The following is a 21,920-nucleotide window of genomic DNA, read 5'->3' as shown; positions in this document are numbered from 1 at the left end:
TAAAGAAGTGTTGGTTGTTGCCACAGTTGTAGCTAACACCGTTAGCAACTAACTAAGCTAGCAAGTATATCATTCCGTTTAAGATGGCCTTCACTTCACAGACAGTACAGAGAAAATACCTTTAAAGTTTCTATCGAGAATTTACCGACGATAAGTTAGCGACTATCTAACAAACACAGCGAATAATCATATTCAACTTTGTTGACACCACTACAAAGAGTCTTTATTTACTTGCTAAAAAAAAATCAAATTGGTTGGAGGACTTTAGATGTATCTTTCCACTAAATTACATACTGGTTTTCTTTAAAAGAAAACGTTTTATTTGGTATGATTCATGTTGTTTGTACTGTGTATTATATTGTTTGCTTCGCTGCCGCCATTGTACATATTCACATATTTTTGTCAACTCATTGTAGAGGGTATGTTGTTTTTTGTTTTTCTTTGTTTGTGCTGTTTTCCCAATGTCCTACTTACTGTTTGTGAATGATAATCATTTTTACTATACCATTGAATTAAATGTTCGGGGATGTTCTGCTCTAGAGTTTATACCCTTTGTTGTCACAACACAATTGTTGACAGATCTTTAAGTATACGTACAGCTCTGGGAAAAAAATTACCATTTACCATTTACTACTTATAGGTATGTGTTGCAGAAAAAATAACATGTTTGTTTCATTCTATAAACTACTGATAACATTTCGCCCCAAATTCCAAATACACGTATCATCACGCAAAGTGTTTATTTGCAGAAAATTGATCCAGGATTCTAGATAGTCAAATTGATCCAATTTTCAGCTTTGCCCAACGGCTGGTCGTTGATGCTTCGACGGAGATGGAATCTTTTAAGATAAAACTGATAATTTTGCAGTGGTCTCTTAATTTTTTCCAGAGCCGTATTTTTTAAATATAAGCATATATATCTTTTATTTTCATTTTCAACAAGAGTAAGGAGAGAAATAGGGCCTTTTAAGAAGGACTTTATGGCAAAGATAAAATCGTCCAGCTGACAAGACTAGGTTGTATCATGTCTCTCTAGTCTGTACTGAGTACTTTTTAAAAGTGACGCTTGAGAAAGAAGGCCGAGAAGCCGACTTGCACTTTCACGCTCTATCCACAGGGGGCAGTACAGACCACACTCTTTACAACCAGAATCAAAATTCTGGATAGTCATGAAAATACTTAATACATTTTTTTTTTAACTTGACATGACGAGTTTTGATTTATTTCAAATGTATACATCCACATTACTCAGACGGAATAGATCTTTAAACGTTTTTATAAAGAAAACTAATCACATTTGGGTGCCATTTTGAGAGACACTTCCTACTTGTCTGTAAACAATAGAATCACCGCCATTTTTGATCATAAGACAAGTTCAACAACACTGCTGTTTTAAAGTGAAACCATAAATGTCAGACACCGCCCAGGGGAAAACCAAATTACGTGTCCACAATTGTTCCATTTGCTCCCAACAAACCGGTTCTTCTGTGCTGAGAGTTTGACCAGAAGAAAATGAAAGAGAACGTTGGTGTTTGTCAGCATGAAAAAGTTCGCTAACTCAACAAACTGAAGTACAGTCACATTAACATTTACTTAATATTGATTGTATTATTTCCATGAGTAAATAGGAGCAAATTGTTGCAATGGTTTGGTTCAGGACCAGAGGAGAGAAATCTTTTCAGGCTGTTGCTCCTAAGCTTTGGAACCATCTTCCTCTCTCTTTGCGCTTGATGGATCTACTGACTCCTTTAAGAAACATCTTAAGACGTTTCTATTTGTTCAGGCTTTTCCTTGAATTTCTCAAACTCCTGTGTTGTTCTCAGTATTATCTTGATCTTTAAAGCATGTACTTTTTTGAGTATTGTTTTGATTGTTTAAGCGCTTTGTGACCCTGGTCTTTATTTACTTGCTAAAAAAAAAAAAATCAACTTTACGCACATATTAATTTCATTAAATACATTTTTTATTATTATCCAATTGGTTGGAGGACTTTAGATGTATCTTTCCACTAAATTACATACTGGTTTTCTTTAAAAAAAAACTTTTTATTTGGTATGATTCATGTTGTTTGTACTGTGTATTATATTGTTTGCTTCGCTGCCGCCATTGTACATATTCACATATTTTTGTCAACTCATTGTAGAGGGTATGTTGTTTTTTGTTTTTCTTTGTTTGTGCTGTTTTCCCAATGTCCTACTTACTGTTTGTGAATGATAATCATTTTTACTATACCATTGAATTAAATGCTCGGGGAAGTTCTGCTCTAGAGTTTATACCCTTTGTTGTCACAACACAATTGTTGACAGATCTTTAAGTATACGTACAGCTCTGGGAAAAAAAATACCATTTACCATTTACTACTTATAGGTATGTGTTGCAGAAAAAATAACATGTTTGTTTCATTCTATAAACTACTGATAACATTTCGCCCCAAATTCCAAATACACGTATCATCACGCAAAGTGTTTATTTGCAGAAAATTGATCCAGGATTCTAGATAGTCAAATTGATCCAATTTTCAGCTTTGCCCAACGGCTGGTCGTCTGATGCTTCGACGGAGATGGAATCTTTTAAGATAAAACTGATAATTTTGCAGTGGTCTCTTAATTTTTTCCAGAGCCATATTTTTTTTAAATATAAGCGTATATATCTTTTATTTTCATTTTCAACAAGAGTAAGGAGAGAAATAGGGCCTTTTAAGAAGGACTTTATGGCAAAGATAAAATCGTCCAGCTGACAAGACTAGGTTGTATCATGTCTCTCTAGTCCAGGGGTCGGGAACCTTTTTGACTCAGAGAGCCATGAAAGCAAAATATTTGGAAATTTATTTCAGTGAGAGCCATATAAATAATATTCAGATGTAAGAATCTGTGCTTGACACGAATTCAAGCCCTTTTCCTTTGTTCATCAAAATCAACAAAGAATTCAGACGGGTTCATCCCTTTCCATGCCTCCATTTCAATATGTCCATCATATTTAAATGAAGCACAAGACTAAAATTTCTCCATTTCTGTGATCATGAAAAAACAAAAACAAATGAAAACATGAATTCAAACTAACAGTTTATATTTGTTAATTTTAAACATGTCTGATATGAATCACACAAGTGGATTAATTACATTTCAGATGAAGTTTAACGAGAATAAAACTGTTAAATAAATAAATAAATCAGTAACTTCACATCATCATCGCTTTGTCTGATCGTCTCTGACGTCATTAGAATGTGTGGCTCACCTGCACCTGTTTAATGTGTTTGGGTTTGAGCGTATTCTTATTACATTCGTGAGATAAAGGTAATTTACAAATAGTCATCATGTGATGGTGTATTAATGCAAGTGTGTTTTAAGGACGCGATCACAAAAGGAAAACCAGCATTTGTTGCGCTTTCATTGAAACCTGCAGCTTAACTTTGATGGACCTGACGTCATGTTTCTGTGACTCTCGTAGAGAAGAACCTGAAGCGATCAAACGCGCATTATTTTGTTCGATATATTATTTAAAAAAAACAAGCTTATAATTCTATATCGTTTTTCTGAATTGCGTAAAATGACTGTCGCACCTTTTGCTCTTTTTATTCTCGATTCATATGATCTTTTCCGTGCGTTCAGTGGAAGAGGCGGGAGCTCTGATTGGCTGCTGTGTATTTCAATCAAATTTTCAACCAATCGGCACAATAACCATTTGATTAATATGCACAGCAGCCAATCAGAGCTCTCTTTACTATTTTCTTATATCATATTTTATTAAATCACGCGATCTACTCGCAACAGCTTCGCGATCGACCGGTGTAGGTACAATTTCGGTCCCCCCCTACAATATCGGTCCCCCCCACTTCCTACGTGATGACGTCACACGCGTCATATGCGAACGTCTCTTTAAAATATTTTTTATGGGTTAAAGAAACGTCAACAGAACGTTTACATGATACTTTTTACCACACATGAAACATTTATATTGACAAAAGGACGATATTCGTCAACATAATCACTTTCCGTTCTTTCATTTCCTGGTCTGACGACACACGTGACTTTGAGACCAACGGAAGGGTCCGCGCTACATGTGACGAAGCCGCTGATTGGCTGAAGCTGTTTTACTAATAATAAAGCACAACTGTATAATGAAATAAAAATCATTAGAGTTCCGAAATAATTCGCTTTTCAAAAAAAAAAAAGTTAGAATATTCCCCTTTCAATAACTTGTCTGTAGTTCGGATCATAAACACCTCAGTAATTATTTAGGTTTCGATTTTTTTAAAATCAATTAAATCAATTATTAAATGTACATATGCCCACTTTATTGAACTAGTCATTTTTTTAAATTGTCATATTTGTATAATGTATGCACTACAAAAAAAATCGTGTTTTTTTAACACTACTGGCAATAAACATTTTCTAATTTTCACACTATTGAGATTTGTTCTCTTCATAATACTGTTGGAATATAATATATATATATATATATATATATATATATATATATACCGCGGTCATCCACTCCAACCTTGTCCGACTTTGAGGCACCAGGCCTGGCCACCCTCCGAGCCTTTTCACTCCCTCTCCTGTTATGGTGCCTCCCTATTAACCTCTAGGTGGTTGCGCTCGTGACATCAAAAAGAACACTTTTTTCAGAGCAGTCATATATATATATATATATATATATAATATAATAACCCTCCTATATTGCTTTTTGTTCTCAATTGTAAACGGGCTTGTAGAACAATGAAACATGTTTAGGCTGATTATTCCAGTTGCATAATACGTACAATTCAACAGTTAAGTCTGTTTATTTACACTGCAACACAAACAAATGACAGAAAAAATGATAAAATGACAACATTTAATAATTACGGCCTTTCAGTATATTCATGAGCATGTGGCCTCCAGGTCACAACACTCAACACTAATAAACTGTCTGACCACCAATGGTTCATAAAACGACCAAAACACGACACTTCCGTCGCTCCAACACAAAGAGTGTGTAACGGGTCGTTTATTCGCCTCTTCAAGTCAAAGAAAATACAAGCTTTCAATTCAATTTTATTTAAAGTGTCTTATCATTACAACATTATCTCAAGACACTTCACAGTTGAAGTAAGACTATAGTTAATTAAGGAAAAATTGATCAGCACCTCCATGGACTCTCCTACACTGTCCTCTTTTTTTTCTCACTATAATTTCCCTCACTCCTCTCCTTATCCATCTGTCTACCCCCCCATCATTCCTCCCAGCCGGTCAAAGCGGCAGGCCGTCAACAATGAGTCTGGTTCCGCTCGAGGTTTCTGCCTTCTAAAAGGATTTTTTTCCTCGCCATTGCTCACTGTACAGTGTTTCGCTTCTTGCTCTTTGTTGAATTGCTGGATCTATTTTTCCTTAATTAACTATAGTCTTACTTCAACTGTGAAGTGTCTTGAGATAATGTTGTAATGATAAGACACTTTAAATAAAATTGAATTGAATTGAAAGCTTGTATTTTCTTTGACTTGAAGAGGCGAATAAACGACCCGTTACACACTCTTTGTGTTGGAGCGACGGAAGTGTCGTGTTTTGGTCGTTTTATGAACCATTGGTGGTCAGACAGTTTATTACTGTTTGTTGAGTGTTGTGACCTAGAGGCCACATGCTAATGAATATACTGAAAGGCCGTAATTATTAAATGTTGTTGTCATTTTATCATTGTTTCTGTCATTTGTTTGTGTTGCAGTGTAAATAAACAGACTTAACTGTAGAATTGTACGTATTATGCAACTGGAATAATCAGCCTAAACATGTTTCATTGTTCTACAAGCCCGTTTACAATTGAGAACAAAAAGCAATATAGGAGGGTTATTATATATATATATATATATATATATATATATATATATATATATATATATATATATATATGACTGCTCTGAAAAAAGTGTTCTTTTTGATGTCACGAGCGCAACCACCTAGAGGTTAATAGGGAGGCACCATAACAGGAGAGGGAGTGAAAAGGCTCGGAGGGTGGCCGGGCCTGGTGCCTCAAAGTCGGACAAGGTTGGAGTGGATGACCGCGGTATATATATATATATATATATATATATATATATTATATTCCAACAGTATTATGAAGAGAACAAATCTCAATAGTGTGAAAATTAGAAAATGTTTATTGCCAGTAGTGTTAAAAAAACACGATTTCTTTTGTAGTGCATACATTATACAAATATGACAATTAAAAAAAATGACTCGTTCAATAAAGTGGGCATATGTACATTTAATAATTGATTTAAAAAAAATCGAAACCTAAATAATTACTGAGGTGTTTATAATCGAACTACAGACGAGTTATTGAAAGGGGAATATTCTAACTTTTTTTTTTTTGAAAAGCGAATTATTTCGGAACTCGAATGATTTTTATTTCATTATACAGTTGTGCTTTATTATTAGTAAAACAGCTTCAGCCAATCAGCGGCTTCGTCACATGTAGCGCGGACCCTTCCGTTGGTCTCAAAGTCACGTGTGTCGTCAGACCAGGAAATGAAAGAACGGAAAGTGATTATGTTGACGAAGATCGTCTTTTTGTCAATATAAATGTTTCATGTGTGGTTAAAAGTATCATGTAAACGTTCTGTTGACGTTTCTTTAACCCATAAAAAATATTTTAAAGAGACGTTCGCATGTGACGCGTGTGACGTCATCACGTAGGAAGTGGGGGGACCGATATTGTAGGGGGGACCGAAATTGTACCTAATATTGTAGGGGGGACCGAAATTGTACCTAATATTGTAGGGGGGACCGAAATTGTACCTACACCGGTCGATCGCGAAGCTATTGCGAGGGGTGGGCAATTGCTATTGCGTATTGCCCACCCCTGAAACAAGTGATAATATTTTATGTTTTATCTGAAAAGCCGAAATCTGCGAGCCAGATGCAATCATCAAAAGAGCCACACCTGGCTCGCGAGCCATAGGTTCCCGACCCCTGCACTAGTCTGTACTGAGTACTTTTTAAAAGTGACGCTTGAGAAAGAAGGCCGAGAAGCCGAATTGCACTTTCACGCTCTATCCACAGGGGGCAGTACAGACCACACTCTTTACAACCAGAATCAAAATTCTGGATAGTCATGAAAATACTTAATACATTTTTTTTTAACTTGACATGACGAGTTTTGATTTATTTCAAATGTATACATCCACATTACTCAGACGGAATAGATCTTTAAACGTTTTTATAAAGAAAACTAATCACATTTGGGTGCCATTTTGAGAGACACTTCCTACTTGTCTGTAAACAATAGAATCACCGCCATTTTTGATCATAAGACAAGTTCAACAACACTGCTGTTTTAAAGTGAAACCATAAATGTCAGACACCGCCCAGGGGAAAACCAAATTACGTGTCCACAATTGTTCCATTTGCTCCCAACAAACCGGTTCTTCTGTGCTGAGAGTTTGACCAGAAGAAAATGAAAGAGAACGTTGGTGTTTGTCAGCATGAAAAAGTTCGCTAACTCAACAAACTGAAGTACAGTCACATTAACATTTACTTAATATTGATTGTATTATTTCCATGAGTAAATAGGAGCAAATTGTTGCAATGGTTTGGTTCAGGACCAGAGGAGAGAAATCTTTTCAGGCTGTTGCTCCTAAGCTTTGGAACAATCTTCCTCTCTCTTTGCGCTTGATGGAGTCTACTGACTCCTTTAAGAAACATCTTAAGACGTTTCTATTTGTTCAGGCTTTTCCTTGAATTTCTCGAACTCCTGTGTTGTTCTCAGTATTATCTTGATCTTTAAAGTATGTACTTTTTTGAGTATTGTTTTGATTGTTTAAGCGCTTTGTGATCCTGGTCTCGAAAAGCGCTATATAAATAAATATTACTTACTTACTTATCTTGTGTATGCTACATGAGAAAATGAAGGTATGATGAGACACAGAAATAAATATTTAAACTATATAGAAGTTGCTATACGTAACATGAAAGTGAGAATTGAGAAAGTAGAAATATGAAAATAGTTCACATTTCATTTTTTGTAGGAAAAAAAATACATTATACATTTTTTATTAAATATAAAATGAGTTACTACCAAAATGTCCTTTTTCATAAAATCGAATACATATATAATTTATTATTTTAGTTGTATTCTGTCCAGCAGACCAAGTGCGATTAAATTAGACGTGTAAACCGCTCAAATGATAAGGCCTCCATCAACGTAATTCAAAGAAGAACACGTGCTGCTTTACATCTAGAGAAGCCAGATCAGAGAAGGACACCTTGTCTGAATGTCTCAAAGATGCTGATGTACCCTTAAAAGAAGCCTGTGCTTTCTATTGCTTCCCCCACAATTGTGAGCTCCGACTATTGGATGACAAGATTCATAGTTTTCTTCTGACCTCTGTCACAAGTATTTGGTCTCGGTGGGAAGGTTGTCTTCGTCTCTCCACCTGTTACAATAAAGATTTGGGTTTTAATACTTGCTATCTTAGTTAGTTGCTAGCAGAGCTAGCTGCAGTCATCCTAAGGTGAAATGTTACACCCCGTAACACAGACCTTGGCAAAGTGCGGCCACATGCGGCCCTTTGACTTTATTTATGCGGCCCTCGTAATGTCAAAGTATGACAAATGTATTTTGTATCTATTATTAATTTACATTTTCACATAACACTTCCCTCCTTTTTGTGTGTAATTTTCTTTTGTATAAATTAATCCCTCAATTTTATTTTTTTTTAATTTATTTGAAGAAATGTTTTGAAAAAAATGAATCTATACAAGAATACAATTGCAGCTTATTTAGCTTAATAAAGGTCATGGCCTAATGACGAATGTCTTTTTTTTTAGGGATTCTTTCGTCTTTCTTTTTGCTTGACGGCCCCTAACAACATTCACAGAATTGAATGTGGCCCTTGAAGAATTTTAATTGCCCACCCCTGCCGTACCACATCTTCCATTTCCAAGATAAGAACTTTTTTTCCGTAAATCTAAAATGGAACAAGTAAACTAACGTTTATAACAGTGCTCAAGGCGCATACATGAACTGTTTGATGTTTAATGTCTAATACAGGGGTGGGCAATTACATTTCCCTGGGGGCCACATTATCTATATTAGTATTGGGAGGGGTCGTCAAGCAAAAAGAGATTGAAAAGCCAAACACGTTAAAACAAAGCAAGTATCAGAAAACCAAGAAAAAATAAATAAATAAACCCAACTATGCCAATCATTTATTTGAAAAACCTTTCATTAAAATAGAAAAACTGATATAAAACATTTTCGAAAGTTATTTTGATGAGAAAGAAATACTCATAAAAGTAAAGTAAAAAGTCCTAATTCAAGAACTAGAGAAGATTTTAGTTGGAGTTAATACCATAATATACACTTAATACACTTCAGTTCAAGTAAACTCTTTGAAAAGGACTATTGTCGCCAATTAATCTGCAACTTTTTTCACTTTAAACCACACATAGATATTTTGTATTTACGGTTTTGTCTTCTAAACTATGACGTCATTGTATGACGTGAGAGGGGAGGGACTTTTCAACTTTCTTCCTGCTCTCTCCGGCAGCAGGGCTAGAGTGAAGCTGACATCGGAGCGACAACAGCATCTCTGCACTTGAGCATCTTCGATCGAACAAATCCAGCCAGAAACATGCATCCGATTGTGAATTTGGGGGCATTTCTTGCCATCCTGTGCATGGTCGACGCTAAATACAGTGAGTAGAAGTTTTTCAACACTTTATTGAAACATTTTCCCCGATAAACGCACCGATCTTTAATCTTAGTAAACGTTTTTTTTTCTTGTTTGTACAACAAAGAAAAGCTTGTGTGAATTATTTAATCAACAAAAACGGGGAAGGGATCTGTTGGTAAAATGGAGGTTGCTCGAATTCTCCACTTTCACTTTCACTTGGGAATAAAATGGTGGAAGAGTGTGTTTAAGGATCAGAAAAAAAACATCCCTCTGATGGATATTTATTAAAGATAAGAGACTTAAACGAGTAAAAAAAAAAGTATTATTACGTTTTGCTTCTGTTGTTCCACTTTTTGTTCTAACCCCTTGTATTTGAAGGATGTCGCGTTATTGATATTCTTGCAGTTTGCAGACAAACATAACAGCAGAATATTACAAAAAATGTTTTGATTTGAATAATAAACCTTAAGAAAGAAGCCCCCAGAACATTTAGGTTAAATAAGGTGTGAGATCACGTGGCACGGGTCAGCTTTTCCAAGTGCGTAGTTTGAAGACTCGAGCAAACATTAGGAGCTCCATACACCATGATTCAAATGTTTTAAAAGTGATCATGAATTTTAACATATCCTTGTTGAAGACTTATATCAGACTTATAGTTTATGTAAAAAAAAAAAGTTCAAATATAACAAGTATTTTCATGACGCAACTTACATAACGACGAAGTGAATGTATATGTAGTAACAGAAAAAGTCTAATTTACAAACGGAAACTATTTGCTTTTATTATCGATTTTTATTTTGTAATTTTTTTATTCTATAAAATATCATCGAAATTATGATGGAAAACCAGATACTGCGCGTGTGTGTGTGCGTGTGTGAGACGCTATAAATTCAGAAGAACATTGAGACTTATTAGTGTTTTATAGTTCGTTTTAGTATTGAAAATTATTAATTGGCAAATGAAAAATTTAATGACATCATCATTTTGTGAACAAAACAGGTGGAGAGAATAATAAAAAGATGGTAACACCGATGATGTTATTTACAGTGTACTAAAGAAAATATAATAAATCTCCTCCTCAGGTTCACCCAAGGTGAGCGTGTACAGTTTGGACCCGGGAATGTTTGGTAAGAGCAACAGGCTCATCTGTCAGGTGACCGACTTCCACCCACCCGACATCAACATCCGCCTACTGAGGGACGGGGTGGAGATTCCATCCGAGCCAAGTGACCTGGCTTTTGGCAAGAATTGGCAGTTCCACCTGTCCTACAACGCCGCCTTCACCCCAGAGAGCGGTGAAAAATACAGCTGTGAGGTCACTCACATGAACAGGGCCAAACCCTTTGAGTGGGGTGAGTTGGAGTTGTTAGTCATTCAAATAATTTAAATCATGTAGCGTTAAGTTTAAAGGATATTCTCTTGAGACCTTTTTTATTTTGTTCATTTCTAATCAATTTTGTTAAGATTTTCCCAGTTTTATGAAATTGAATTTATTTGAGATTAAATGTACCAAAAGAGACATATGTCAATAGGGTAATTATTCGAGACTTACCCTCTATCTTAGTTATTTCAAGCATTTCATTTGAAAAATATTATACGTTTGCTATCTTTTTTTTCCCCAATTAAAACTTAGCTTTCATTCTTCACCATCTTTGTCTTTGAAATTGTTATGACATTATAAGTTAAATAAAATAAAACGTTTATTTATTCATTCATTTTCTGACACGGGAGGATGGAGCCTATCCCAGTTATTTTGGGTGGGAGGCGGGGACACACTGGACAGGATGCCAGGGCACACAAAGACATACAATTATTCACGCATTACACTCATACCGACGGTAAATTTCCCCAAGTTCCCAATTAACCTCTGTGTGTTTTTTGACGGTGGGAGGAATCCGGAGTGCCTGTAAAGATGTCATATTTTGTACCTAAACCACTAGTACTGATATATGGTTGTGATTAAGGTGCTGCTTCTTCAGGTACATTCATTTAGCTTCACGTTGCTGGTTGTTTCGAATCAATATATGGATTCATCTTTATTTTATAGGAATATCATTTTTCATTGTGAGTTTCTTTGCTTTTCAAACAGATTCCAAAATGTAGCTGTCATGATGCCACGGTGGTGAGTGATGCCTTGAATGTTCCATTTCTGACGTACAGAAGATTTTTCTGTCATTTATTTACTTTGTGCTCTGACAGGTTAGAGTGACCCAGGCCGGGACCTCAACTCTTCTCCCCGTCTTCCATTCATCAACTACACTTCTCATCAAACCTCTTTCTGACCTGCTTGGATTGACAAACACCAGAAATCAGTTTTCTTTTTGTGGGATCATTCTGGCCTTTTCTCGGCTGGACTATTATGTTATTGCGCTGCGTCTGATTAGTTTGTGTTCTTCAGGTGTTGATCAGCGTCTGTTCAAATAACTTCATTAAGTTACTTAAATGAATTGGTTTGGATTTGTTTTGTCATCGATTTAATGTTAATTATGGGTGTGGAAATCGGCATCAACTTTTAGTGTCTATTAAATCTGCCAAAGGGCAAAGTTCATTGATTTGACCAGTAATAAAGTCTCTTTACACTTTAATCATTTGTTGTCCTCTTTCTTTAGGAGCCTAACCCCTGTTTTCCACTGCTTGTCTGCGTTGCAGTCCCGTCAATCCCCGACTATTTGGTTAAAAAAATGTGTACATTCATGATCAACGTCAATGCATTTATGTAGATCAAGACCCATTTTAAAGACCATTTGGCGATTTAATAGGCTTATTTAAACTAATAATCCAAGATAATTAAGCTAGAAATACAATATTAAATGCAATATTTGTTATAGTGTTTCATGTTAGACATTGGAGACATGCAATTATTTTTACCTATATATGAAATGATAATGATAAATGATGGATAATTATGCAACAAAATTGTATGTATTCTGGCAATAGCAAAATAAGAATGTAAGTTTAAAATGTCTATAAGATTTTTTTTAATTACATGATAGATTGATAGATAGATAGACTGACAGACAGATAGATAGATGGTTATAGAGTGACCATGTAGTGAAACTACTACCTGGAGTAGATTTGTTGTAAACCTTGATTCTATTTGGGGTCGAGTCAAGTGTTTTTTACACTCTTACAACTTAGATAAAAATTATATCGCCTCAAAAAAATTATGGTCTGTAATATCTATGTGAAAAAATTCTGATTTATATCTATAATATCTTCTTGTCTAGACAAAACATAGATAGAAACTGATGCAATACATACTTCAAAATAACCTCTCGGTTGTTAATTATGTAAGAATGTAAACAAACTATTTTTCAATGTTTAGTTAGCCCGTTCCTGAAAATAATGTCTCTTATTATTAAGCTATGCCATCCATCCCATTATCGTTTTCAGAGTCACGCGAAGACCAACACTGTAACTGACTCATAAAGGATGGAAAATGATTGTAATAAATCATTTTACAGGTGTTTAAAGGGTGAGATTTAGCTCAAATGTCCTTTTCATTAATGTAACTTTAATCATATAATCACAGTTTCGCAAAAACAGAAAACCCCTTCACTTTGACACCATATCTGTGCGCAGTTGTAATAAACAAGTAATAAATCAAGTCAATAAATACGTTGTGATAACAGAGAAATTATGTCCTCATTTTGGGAACAGCAGGGGGAGTAGTTTAGCTAAGAAAAAAAAAGTAAAATCTGTTTAACAAAAACGTTATATAGCAATGCTGTATGTCCATAGTAAAGACAATATATCAAGCATTACAAATATCTTTCTGACTTTGGTTACAGTACGAACACATGACCTGAATATGAACGCTGACATGACTGTGTTCCACATGTTAGAACAAATGTCTTGTTCTGAATAACTCTCTGTACTTTGGTCACATATGCTACAGAAATCTCTCGAACTTGGCTGAAATCCAAACGTACTCTTGCCAGAATTTCTTCCATCAACAGGTGGAGCCGCCAAAAGACAAACGTTCCATTGCAGGTGCGTTGAACTTGTTTGGCGGGTCCATTAATGATGAGCCAGTTGATAAAACACCAAATGAAAGGGGTGGAAAGATAATGCTGTTAGACGTGATAATAATCTGTCAATCTGCGCGTGAGATCTTTTCAATAACTGATATCAAGTTTTAGAAAGACAGGAAATGGGACACAGTCCAGAAAGTGGAGATGGTCTGATCAAGCTTCATGAAGCAGTGTCATGATGTATAGAGGTCAGTAGGTGGCGCCATCAGTTTACAAATGATATCATGATTTATTAAAACAGAACAACAAAGGAAAATAGTAGTGATGGGCCGATGAAGCTTCATGAAGCAATGTCATTATTTTCAGACTACACTGGATGGCTTTGTTTTGAACAACTGTTCTAATGAAACATCACATATTTTTTAAACAATATTTACTATTGTGGTAGTAACTACTGTATCTTTAATTTCCCATCATGCCTTTTGTCGCCAGTTAAATCCATTTGTTCATGTCATGAGCTATGTTAGCAGATTCACTCCCAGATGAACTCCGACAGATCTCCGAGTCTCTCCTGGAAAATCCGATCAATTTGTTCACTTTGGGCGACCGTAAGAGTGTTTTTCCAGTCGCTGATTTTACCTGAGGGAGAAAGACAAGGGTGTCAGAAAATCTTGACCTGGGTAATAATAACAATGTCACAAGTAATTTCTTGTGACAGTCAATGCATACTTTAATTGAGTAGACTTTAACATTATCTGATTTAATTTGGCTGTTCGCATAGAATTACCTCGTAAAATTACATGAAATATATTTAAAATTAAAACATTTCATGTCAAATATTTGTTAGAATCCATTTTTGAGTGAGTATTTATGTATAGTTCTTTGTGTTGATCCATCTGAAGAGCTTGCCAGCAAGCTTGTGAATCTAATGAGGAATTTCTCAAACCACTGCAGGTGTCACCTTTGCGCATGAAGTCTCCTTTCATCTGTTCTTTAGGGAAATGTTGGTAGTTTGCTTTCTCGTCTTTCTTCATGTTCTTGAACGTAGACAGGTGCACCACCTGTTGGATCTGGGCCTCACTCAGGGTTTTCCCCAAGAACTTACAGATCTTCCTCACAGCTGCTTCCAAGTCCTGGATAAGAGCAAAAAAGTAGTTAAGTTGTTTGAATCATTTTAACTTTGCTCAGATTTCAGAGATGAAACAAAGTTCAAGGGATGACAAAGTGCACATATAAAGATGTAGATCAAACATAGAATACATCAGAGTTTGAGTCATGTACCAGAATCATCTCCTCGTAGGTCAAGAACAGGATGTTGTAGTTGTCCTTCTGCTTGTGCCAGGCCTCGACGTGGTCAAACCAGGATCCGCACAAAACTGTCGGATTCCAGACAAGATGCTAGAACTGACTTTCGCCTTTCATTAAACTCAATCTTACCGTTTCCTTCCAAGAATTCTTCAAAGAAGACGTTGAAGCTCTCAGGATTGTCCAACACGCTCATCACTTGGCTGAAGTGGTAGAAGGAGACAATGTTGTCTTTGGGGTTTCGCATCACATAAATGACCTAAAATGAAGATAATTCAAAAATGTTTCAGCACGGAAACCATTTTTTTTGTCTCCCCTTAAGCCTTGTGTTATCTCAGGGTCAAGGTGACCCAAAGTCCCCAAAAACACCAATCTTGACCCAGAGACAACACAAGGGATACCTCAAACAATGGCCCTTTAACAGGAGGTCTAAACAGAATATTCCCGAGTTGTTACTTGTTACATCTTCTCATAATAGCTCGTCTGTGATTAACAGCACATTGTGCAGCCTAGAAATAAATCACTTATCAATGCCTCAATGGTTTTGGTTTAACATTTTAGCTTTCACATAAGAGACAGACAGACAGAATAGTAAGTAAGTAAGTAAGTAAATAAGTAAGTCATTTTTATTTGTATAGCACAGAGACAACACAAGGGATACCTCAAACAATGGCCCTTTAACAGAAGGTCTAAACAGAATATCTACGCTTTTTAGAGGTGATCTAGTTTTGATGCTCTTTAAATTACCACAGTTAAATTCATTACATTTTAAAAGGTAATGGATGGATTTCCTGCTTTCTCAATAAAGGAAAAAAGACAAAAGAAAAATAATTTTGCTTGTTTATGTGATTATTTTGGCAGTTCTTATTGATGGCTTCCCCTCCTCTGATGGGGGCTACACATGACCAAATAACCCTCTCCGAGTTCTTCACAGAAAAAAAACTGTGTGGAAATAAAAAATAACACCATACATAAAATAGATGAAGACAAAATAACCATATCTGTGTTCTTCACTAAAGTCAGGAAATATATAATTACACAATTTATTTAAAACAGTAACACAATAAAACTCTCTTCTTCACAGAGAAAACATGTCTATGTAACATTAAAGTTAAAGTTTAGCTTAGTTGTCAGAATCTCTTACTTAAATAACTCATATGAGTATTCTTAGGTAGTTTTAGGCCATAAACGTTTGATGTCTTTAAAACCGTTTTAGAGAGAAACGTAATGTTGGTAGGTGTAGAATATAACAACAACTAAAAATAGTCTTGTTTGCCAAAAGTGGAGGCAGGCCATCAGTTTCTTACCATCAGTTGAATGTCTGTTGAATGAGTCTGAGCAAGTGGCACCAATACATCAGTGTTACTGTGTGTAATTATTAACCCTCGCGTTATCTCTGGGTCAAGGTGACCCCTTTGGCCCAACCCCTTAGTTTGTTATAAAAGGATACAGACAATATTACTAAATGAGATCACTCATTTCTTGGCTCTAAAATAGTGTAGTGAAATAAATATGAATTTGTAAAGAACAAGAAGGAAAGTAAAAGTCCGAAAGGGATTCTTTTTTTTTCTGACCTTCACTCTTTTGTCTTTGAGGCCCGGTGGCATGAGCACGGGAGTGAGGTGAGAGCTGAAGAGCCTCGGAGACGGACGCAGGGAGTAATGTTCCCTCTCCTCCATGTACTCCAGCCACGGCATGGTCTCAAAGTTGTTTGTATATTCAGCGACTCCTCCGTCCAGTTTGTGGATGGTGATTATAATCTGCTGAGTCCAGATTGTGCCTATATCGATACAACACCACACAGTTAAATTTGTACATGATGCATCACAGATCCCACGAAACTCACCAGATTTGGGGTACGTCACCAGGTAGACATCATCTTCACGCACCTCAAACGTCTGCAGTTCGTCGATGTATTCCTTTGTAGTGCGGCCGGTGACAAAATTAAAGTTCTTGTATTTGGAAAGCTTCTCTGAGATCGGCTCCATGTTGAGACCAAAGAGTTGTGATGTAAACTGCTTCGCTTATCAATGGCGGACTTTAGATTGTTTCCGGTGAGCAGGGGGAGTTCGAAGGTCAGCTGCAGTGCTTGTTAAACATATTTGCATTGAATGGTGGTGCTTTCATGGGTGGTTTAAATTCAATGCATGAAAAATGAGTGTTGAAACCCCCCATGAGAACAGAAATACAACACAATTTAAATTCCTGAAAATACAGACACTTCAATAATGAAAACCTAAACTTTCACTGTGTCTGTTGGAACCAGATATGCCTGATGAATGTATTTTTATTTGAACTGTCTTTAAAGGAGGAAAAAGTGATGTACGATGTCACGACAAGCCGGAAATCAGGGCAAACATTCAATTACTCCAAAGCATTATTTAAGTCAAAAATATGTTTTAGAAATAAATAATAAAACAGCCTCAGCTCCCAAAACATACTTTTAAAACTGATTGAACATAACATGGACAAAGTTACTTACAAATGGAACAAATTGAAAGTACAATGCAAAAGCAGGTTTTTTTGTTTTCCCTTGTTGTAGACTGTGTGGCCCTTCGCACCAAGAGAGAGTTGTAAAAATGGTTTACAAGGGTAGGGCAAATACATCGGTCTTCGTTGTAATGGATTATAGATTAGAGATTTAATGGCTTGATAGACATGCCATTGGTCCAAAATATGCATGTATAGGAGAATGGAATCCAAGAAATTATTAAGGGTAATATTATTGAGTTTAATAATCCCTTATTTAAAGATAGAGACTGACCAAGCTGAACATAGACAGGGAGACAAATCATGTGGAAACTGGCAAGAGACTTTAAACATTTTTCTTTCATTTCTTCATATGATCCAATTTGCCAACCAGAAACAATTTACACATAATAGCAATGTACAAAGACAGAAACAAATTCCTTTTTTTGTATATGTGATTATGTGATATCTTGTTTGCCGAGATTTCAGACAGGGGAGAATTTTATAAAGTAATAACCTTAAAATAGCGTCATTATGAGAGACTTACTGCATCTTGGAGAGGAAAATTGAGTTTGACATTAGTTGCCCTTTAAACAGTATAAATTACTAAATCACTCACAAACAAAACCATCATGAAATGAGTATTGCTATAAATTTGATGAATCTGGGTACGAAAAGTTCTCTTTGTTTCGTAACATCTCAGATCAATGGGAGGGAGACAGATAGCTCTTTGTAATTGTTGTTAATAACCAATGATGTGATCAGAATCTTTGCCAGATTTTATTCATTGGAGAACCCAACGTTTGTTTCTTCGGATGTGAGTATGGATCTTGGTGTAGCGCTTTGGGTCCCTCAAGGCCCATTAAGAAGCTCATGACAGTTTGAAGAACTAAAAAAAAATATTGGTTTTGGCATTGTGTTGTATTGTTGTAGAAAGGAGTCGGTAACTTACTTCATCCACTTTACTCAAAGGCAGATGGATCAACAGGTGGAACTTAGTATCTAGCAGTAGTATGTAGCATGCAGTACAGTCTTCTTCACTCTGGCTTATTCTCTACATCTAGCATTCACTAGCGCCTCTAGTGTTTTCCTTCCACTAGGCTCTTTCAAATTGTTTTACGACTTCTTTGAAGCTATAAGGTTTATTCTCTCTCTATCTCATCAGCGTGTTAAAAAATGGCAGTTTAAAGTTCAGCTGCTGATCGTTGATAAGAATCACAATAATCTAAATTACAGTTAGAAAATGTGTGTTGGAATTCGGTCATAAGACACTGTGGTATATCTTGCCTAAGTCAGTCATTCCTCACTGAGCCGTGAAATGGAGCACACGACAGTTCAGCTGCAGAGAGAAGCCATCTCCTGTCCCATCTGTCTGGACCTTCTGAGCGACCCGGTCACGACCCCATGTGGACACAGCTACTGCATGAACTGTATCAACAACTGCTGGGACAGTGAAGCGGAGAGAAACACCTACAACTGTCCTCAGTGCATGAAAGTCTTCACACTGAGACCTCTTGTGGAGAAGAACATCGTGCTAGCAGATTTAGTGGAGGAGCTGAAGAAGACTGGACTAGAAGCGACACCTGCAGACAACTGCTACGCCGGACCTGAAGATGTCGCCTGCGACTTCTGCACCGGAAGGAGGAAGAAGGCTCTAAAGTCCTGCCTGGTGTGTCTGGTATCATACTGCGACCGACACCTACAGCCTCATCTAAAGAACCTGGCCTTCAGGAGACACAAGCTGGTGGAGCCGTCCAAGCAGCTGCAGGAGAACATCTGCTCCAACCACGATGAGGTGATGAAGATCTTTTGTCACACAGACCAGCAGGTCATCTGTTCTCTCTGCACCATGGACCAACACAAGGGTCACAACACGGTCTCAGCTGCAGCAGCGAGAGGTGAGAGAGAGACGGAGGTGAAGCAGAGACGAGAGAAGCTGCAGGAGAGCATCCGGTACAAAGAGAGAGACGTGAAGCTGCTGAGGGGGAAGGAGGAGAAAGTCATCGTCTCTGCTGATGAGAGTGTGCAGGACACTCAGGAGATCCTCCAACAGCTGATCCAGAGCATCCAGACGAGATTGTCCTCTGTGGAGCAGCAGATCAGATCCAGGCAGAAGACCGAAGTTAGTTGCATCAGGGCGCTTCAGAAGAAGCTGGAGCAGGAGATCACCGAGCTCAGGAAGCAAGATGTCCAGCTGGAGAAGCTGTCTCAAACTGACAACCACACTCTCTTCCTCCAGAACTTCTCCTCCATTCCAGCAACCCCTGAAGACCACGTCTCATCTGAGACCAACATCAATCCTCACTGCTCCTTTCAGGACGTGGCAGCAGCTGTGGCCGCGAGCAGAGATGAACTACGAGACTTCCTCAGGGACACCTGGGCAAACATCTCCCTGACTCTCGACCTCGACTCTTCTCCCCTTCTTCCATTCATCAACTACACTTCTCATCAAACCTCTTTCTGACCTGCTTGGATTGACAAACACCAGAAATCAGTTTTCTTTTTGTGGGATCATTCTGGCCTTTTCTCCGCTGGACTATTATGTTATTGCGCTGCGTCTGATTAGTTTGTGTTCTTCAGGTGTTGATCAGCGTCTGTTCAAATAACTTCATTAAGTTACTTAAATGAATTGGTTTGGATTTGTTTTCTCATCGATTTAATGTTAATTATGGGTGTGGAAATCGGCATCAACTTTTAGTTTCTATTAAATCTGCCAAAGGGCAAAGTTCATTGATTCGACCAGTAATAAAGTCTCTTTACATTTTAATCATTTGTTGTCCTCTTTCTTTAGGAGCCTAACCCCTGTTTTCCACTGCTTGTCTGCGTTGCAGTCCCGTCAATCCCCGACTATTTGGTTAAAAAAATGTGTACATTCATGATCAACGTCAATGCATTTATGTAGATCAAGACACATTTTAAAGACCATTTGGCGATTTAATAGGCTTATTTAAACTAATAATCCAAAATAATTTAGCTAGAAATACAATATTAAATGCAATATTTGTTATAGTGTTTCATGTTAGACATTGGAGACATGCAATTATTTTTACCTATATATGAAATGATAATGATAAATGATGGATAATTATGCAACAAAATTGTATGTATTCTGGCAATAGCAAAATAAGAATGTAAGTTTAAAATGTCTAAAAAAAATGTTTTAATTACATGATAGATTGATAGATAGATAGACTGACAGACAGATAGATAGATGGTTATAGAGTGACCATGTAGTGAAACTACTACCTGGAGTAGATTTGTTGTAAACCTTGATTCTATTTGGGGTCGGGTCAAGTGTTTTTTACACACTTACAACTTAGATAAAAATTATATCGCCTCAAAAAAATGATGGTCTGTAATATCTATGTGAAAAAATTCTGATTTATATCTATAATATCTTCTTGTCTAGACAAAACATAGATAGAAACTGATGCAATACATACTTCAAAATAACCTCTCGGTTGTTAATTATGTAAGAATGTAAACAAACTATTTTTCAATGTTTAGTTAGCCCGTTCCTGAAAATAATGTCTCTTATTATTAAGCTATGCCATCCATCCCATTATCGTTTTCAGAGTCACGCGAAGACCAACACTGTAACTGACTCATAAAGGATGGAAAATGATTGTAATAAATCATTTTACAGGTGTTTAAAGGGTGAGATTTAGCTCAAATGTCCTTTTCATTAATGTAACTTTAATCATATAATCACAGTTTCGCAAAAACAGAAAACCCCTTCACTTTGACACCATATCTGTGCGCAGTTGTAATAAACAAGTAATAAATCAAGTCAATAAATACGTTGTGATAACAGAGAAATGATGTCCTCATTTTGGGAACAGCAGGGGGAGTAGTTTAGCTAAGAAAAAAAAAAGTAAAATCTGTTTAACAAAAACGTTATATAGCAATGTTGTATGTCCATAGTAAAGACAATATATCAAGCATTACAAATATCTTTCTGACTTTGGTTACAGTACGAACACATGACCTGAATATGAACGCTGACATGACTGTGTTCCACATGTTAGAACAAATGTCTTGTTCTGAATAACTCTCTGTACTTTGGTCACATATGCTACAGAAATCTCTCGAACTTGGCTGAAATCCAAACGTACTCTTGCCAGAATTTCTTCCATCAACAGGTGGAGCCGCCAAAAGACAAACGTTCCATTGCAGGCGCGTTGAACTTGTTTGGCGGGTCCATTAATGATGAGCCAGTTGATAAAACACCAAATGAAAGGGGTGGAAAGATAATGCTGTTAGACGTGATAATAATCTGTCAATCTGCGCGTGAGATCTTTTCAATAACTGATATCAAGTTTTAGAAAAGATCTGAGGAGTCAAATTGATAAAATGTTGTGCTCAAATGAAAAATGGCTGTTGTCCCAGAATTGAAGGGGTTGATTGGAGTGAGAACTGAAAGACAGGAAATGGGACACAGTCCAGAAAGTGGAGATGGTCTGATGAAGCTTCATGAAGCAGTGCCATGATGTATAGAGGTCAGTAGGTGGCGCCATCAG

The 21,920-nt window shown here is 36.7% G+C and overlaps 3 protein-coding genes across 3 annotated transcripts; 2 read left to right on the top strand and 1 right to left on the bottom strand.

The window, feature by feature from the left end:
* The first annotated feature begins 9,526 nt into the window (after nucleotides 1-9,526).
* Nucleotides 9,527-12,237, top strand: LOC148084269 (beta-2-microglobulin-like). The gene is made up of 4 exons (XM_087787368.1): nucleotides 9,527-9,674; nucleotides 10,735-11,004; nucleotides 11,742-11,774; nucleotides 11,852-12,237. Exons 1-3 carry the CDS (start codon nucleotides 9,611-9,613, stop codon nucleotides 11,753-11,755), a joined length of 348 nt encoding a protein of 115 aa, XP_087643494.1. The 5' UTR covers nucleotides 9,527-9,610; the 3' UTR covers nucleotides 11,756-11,774; nucleotides 11,852-12,237.
* Nucleotides 12,238-14,064: 1,827 nt separating this feature from the next.
* LOC148084268 (amine sulfotransferase-like) lies at nucleotides 14,065-16,919 on the bottom strand. Its single transcript, XM_087785884.1, has 6 exons — nucleotides 16,778-16,919; nucleotides 16,506-16,711; nucleotides 15,064-15,190; nucleotides 14,908-15,002; nucleotides 14,588-14,759; nucleotides 14,065-14,265 (listed from the first exon to the last, which is right to left on the bottom strand). The coding sequence occupies exons 1-6, from the start codon at nucleotides 16,917-16,919 to the stop codon at nucleotides 14,159-14,161; spliced, it is 849 nt and encodes a 282-aa protein (XP_087642010.1). The 3' UTR covers nucleotides 14,065-14,158.
* A 1,799-nt stretch (nucleotides 16,920-18,718) lies between these two features.
* Nucleotides 18,719-19,864, top strand: LOC148084267 (E3 ubiquitin/ISG15 ligase TRIM25-like). Its single transcript, XM_087786064.1, has one exon. The coding sequence runs from the start codon at nucleotides 18,719-18,721 to the stop codon at nucleotides 19,862-19,864; it is 1,146 nt and encodes a 381-aa protein (XP_087642190.1).
* The last annotated feature ends 2,056 nt before the right edge of the window (nucleotides 19,865-21,920 follow it).

Source organism: Callionymus lyra, chromosome 3 (genome assembly GCF_982586985.1).
Source record: "Callionymus lyra chromosome 3, fCalLyr1.hap1.1, whole genome shotgun sequence".
In the NCBI taxonomy this organism is placed as follows: domain Eukaryota; kingdom Metazoa; phylum Chordata; class Actinopteri; order Syngnathiformes; family Callionymidae; genus Callionymus; species Callionymus lyra.
This window is presented reverse-complemented; position numbering and strand designations above follow the sequence as displayed.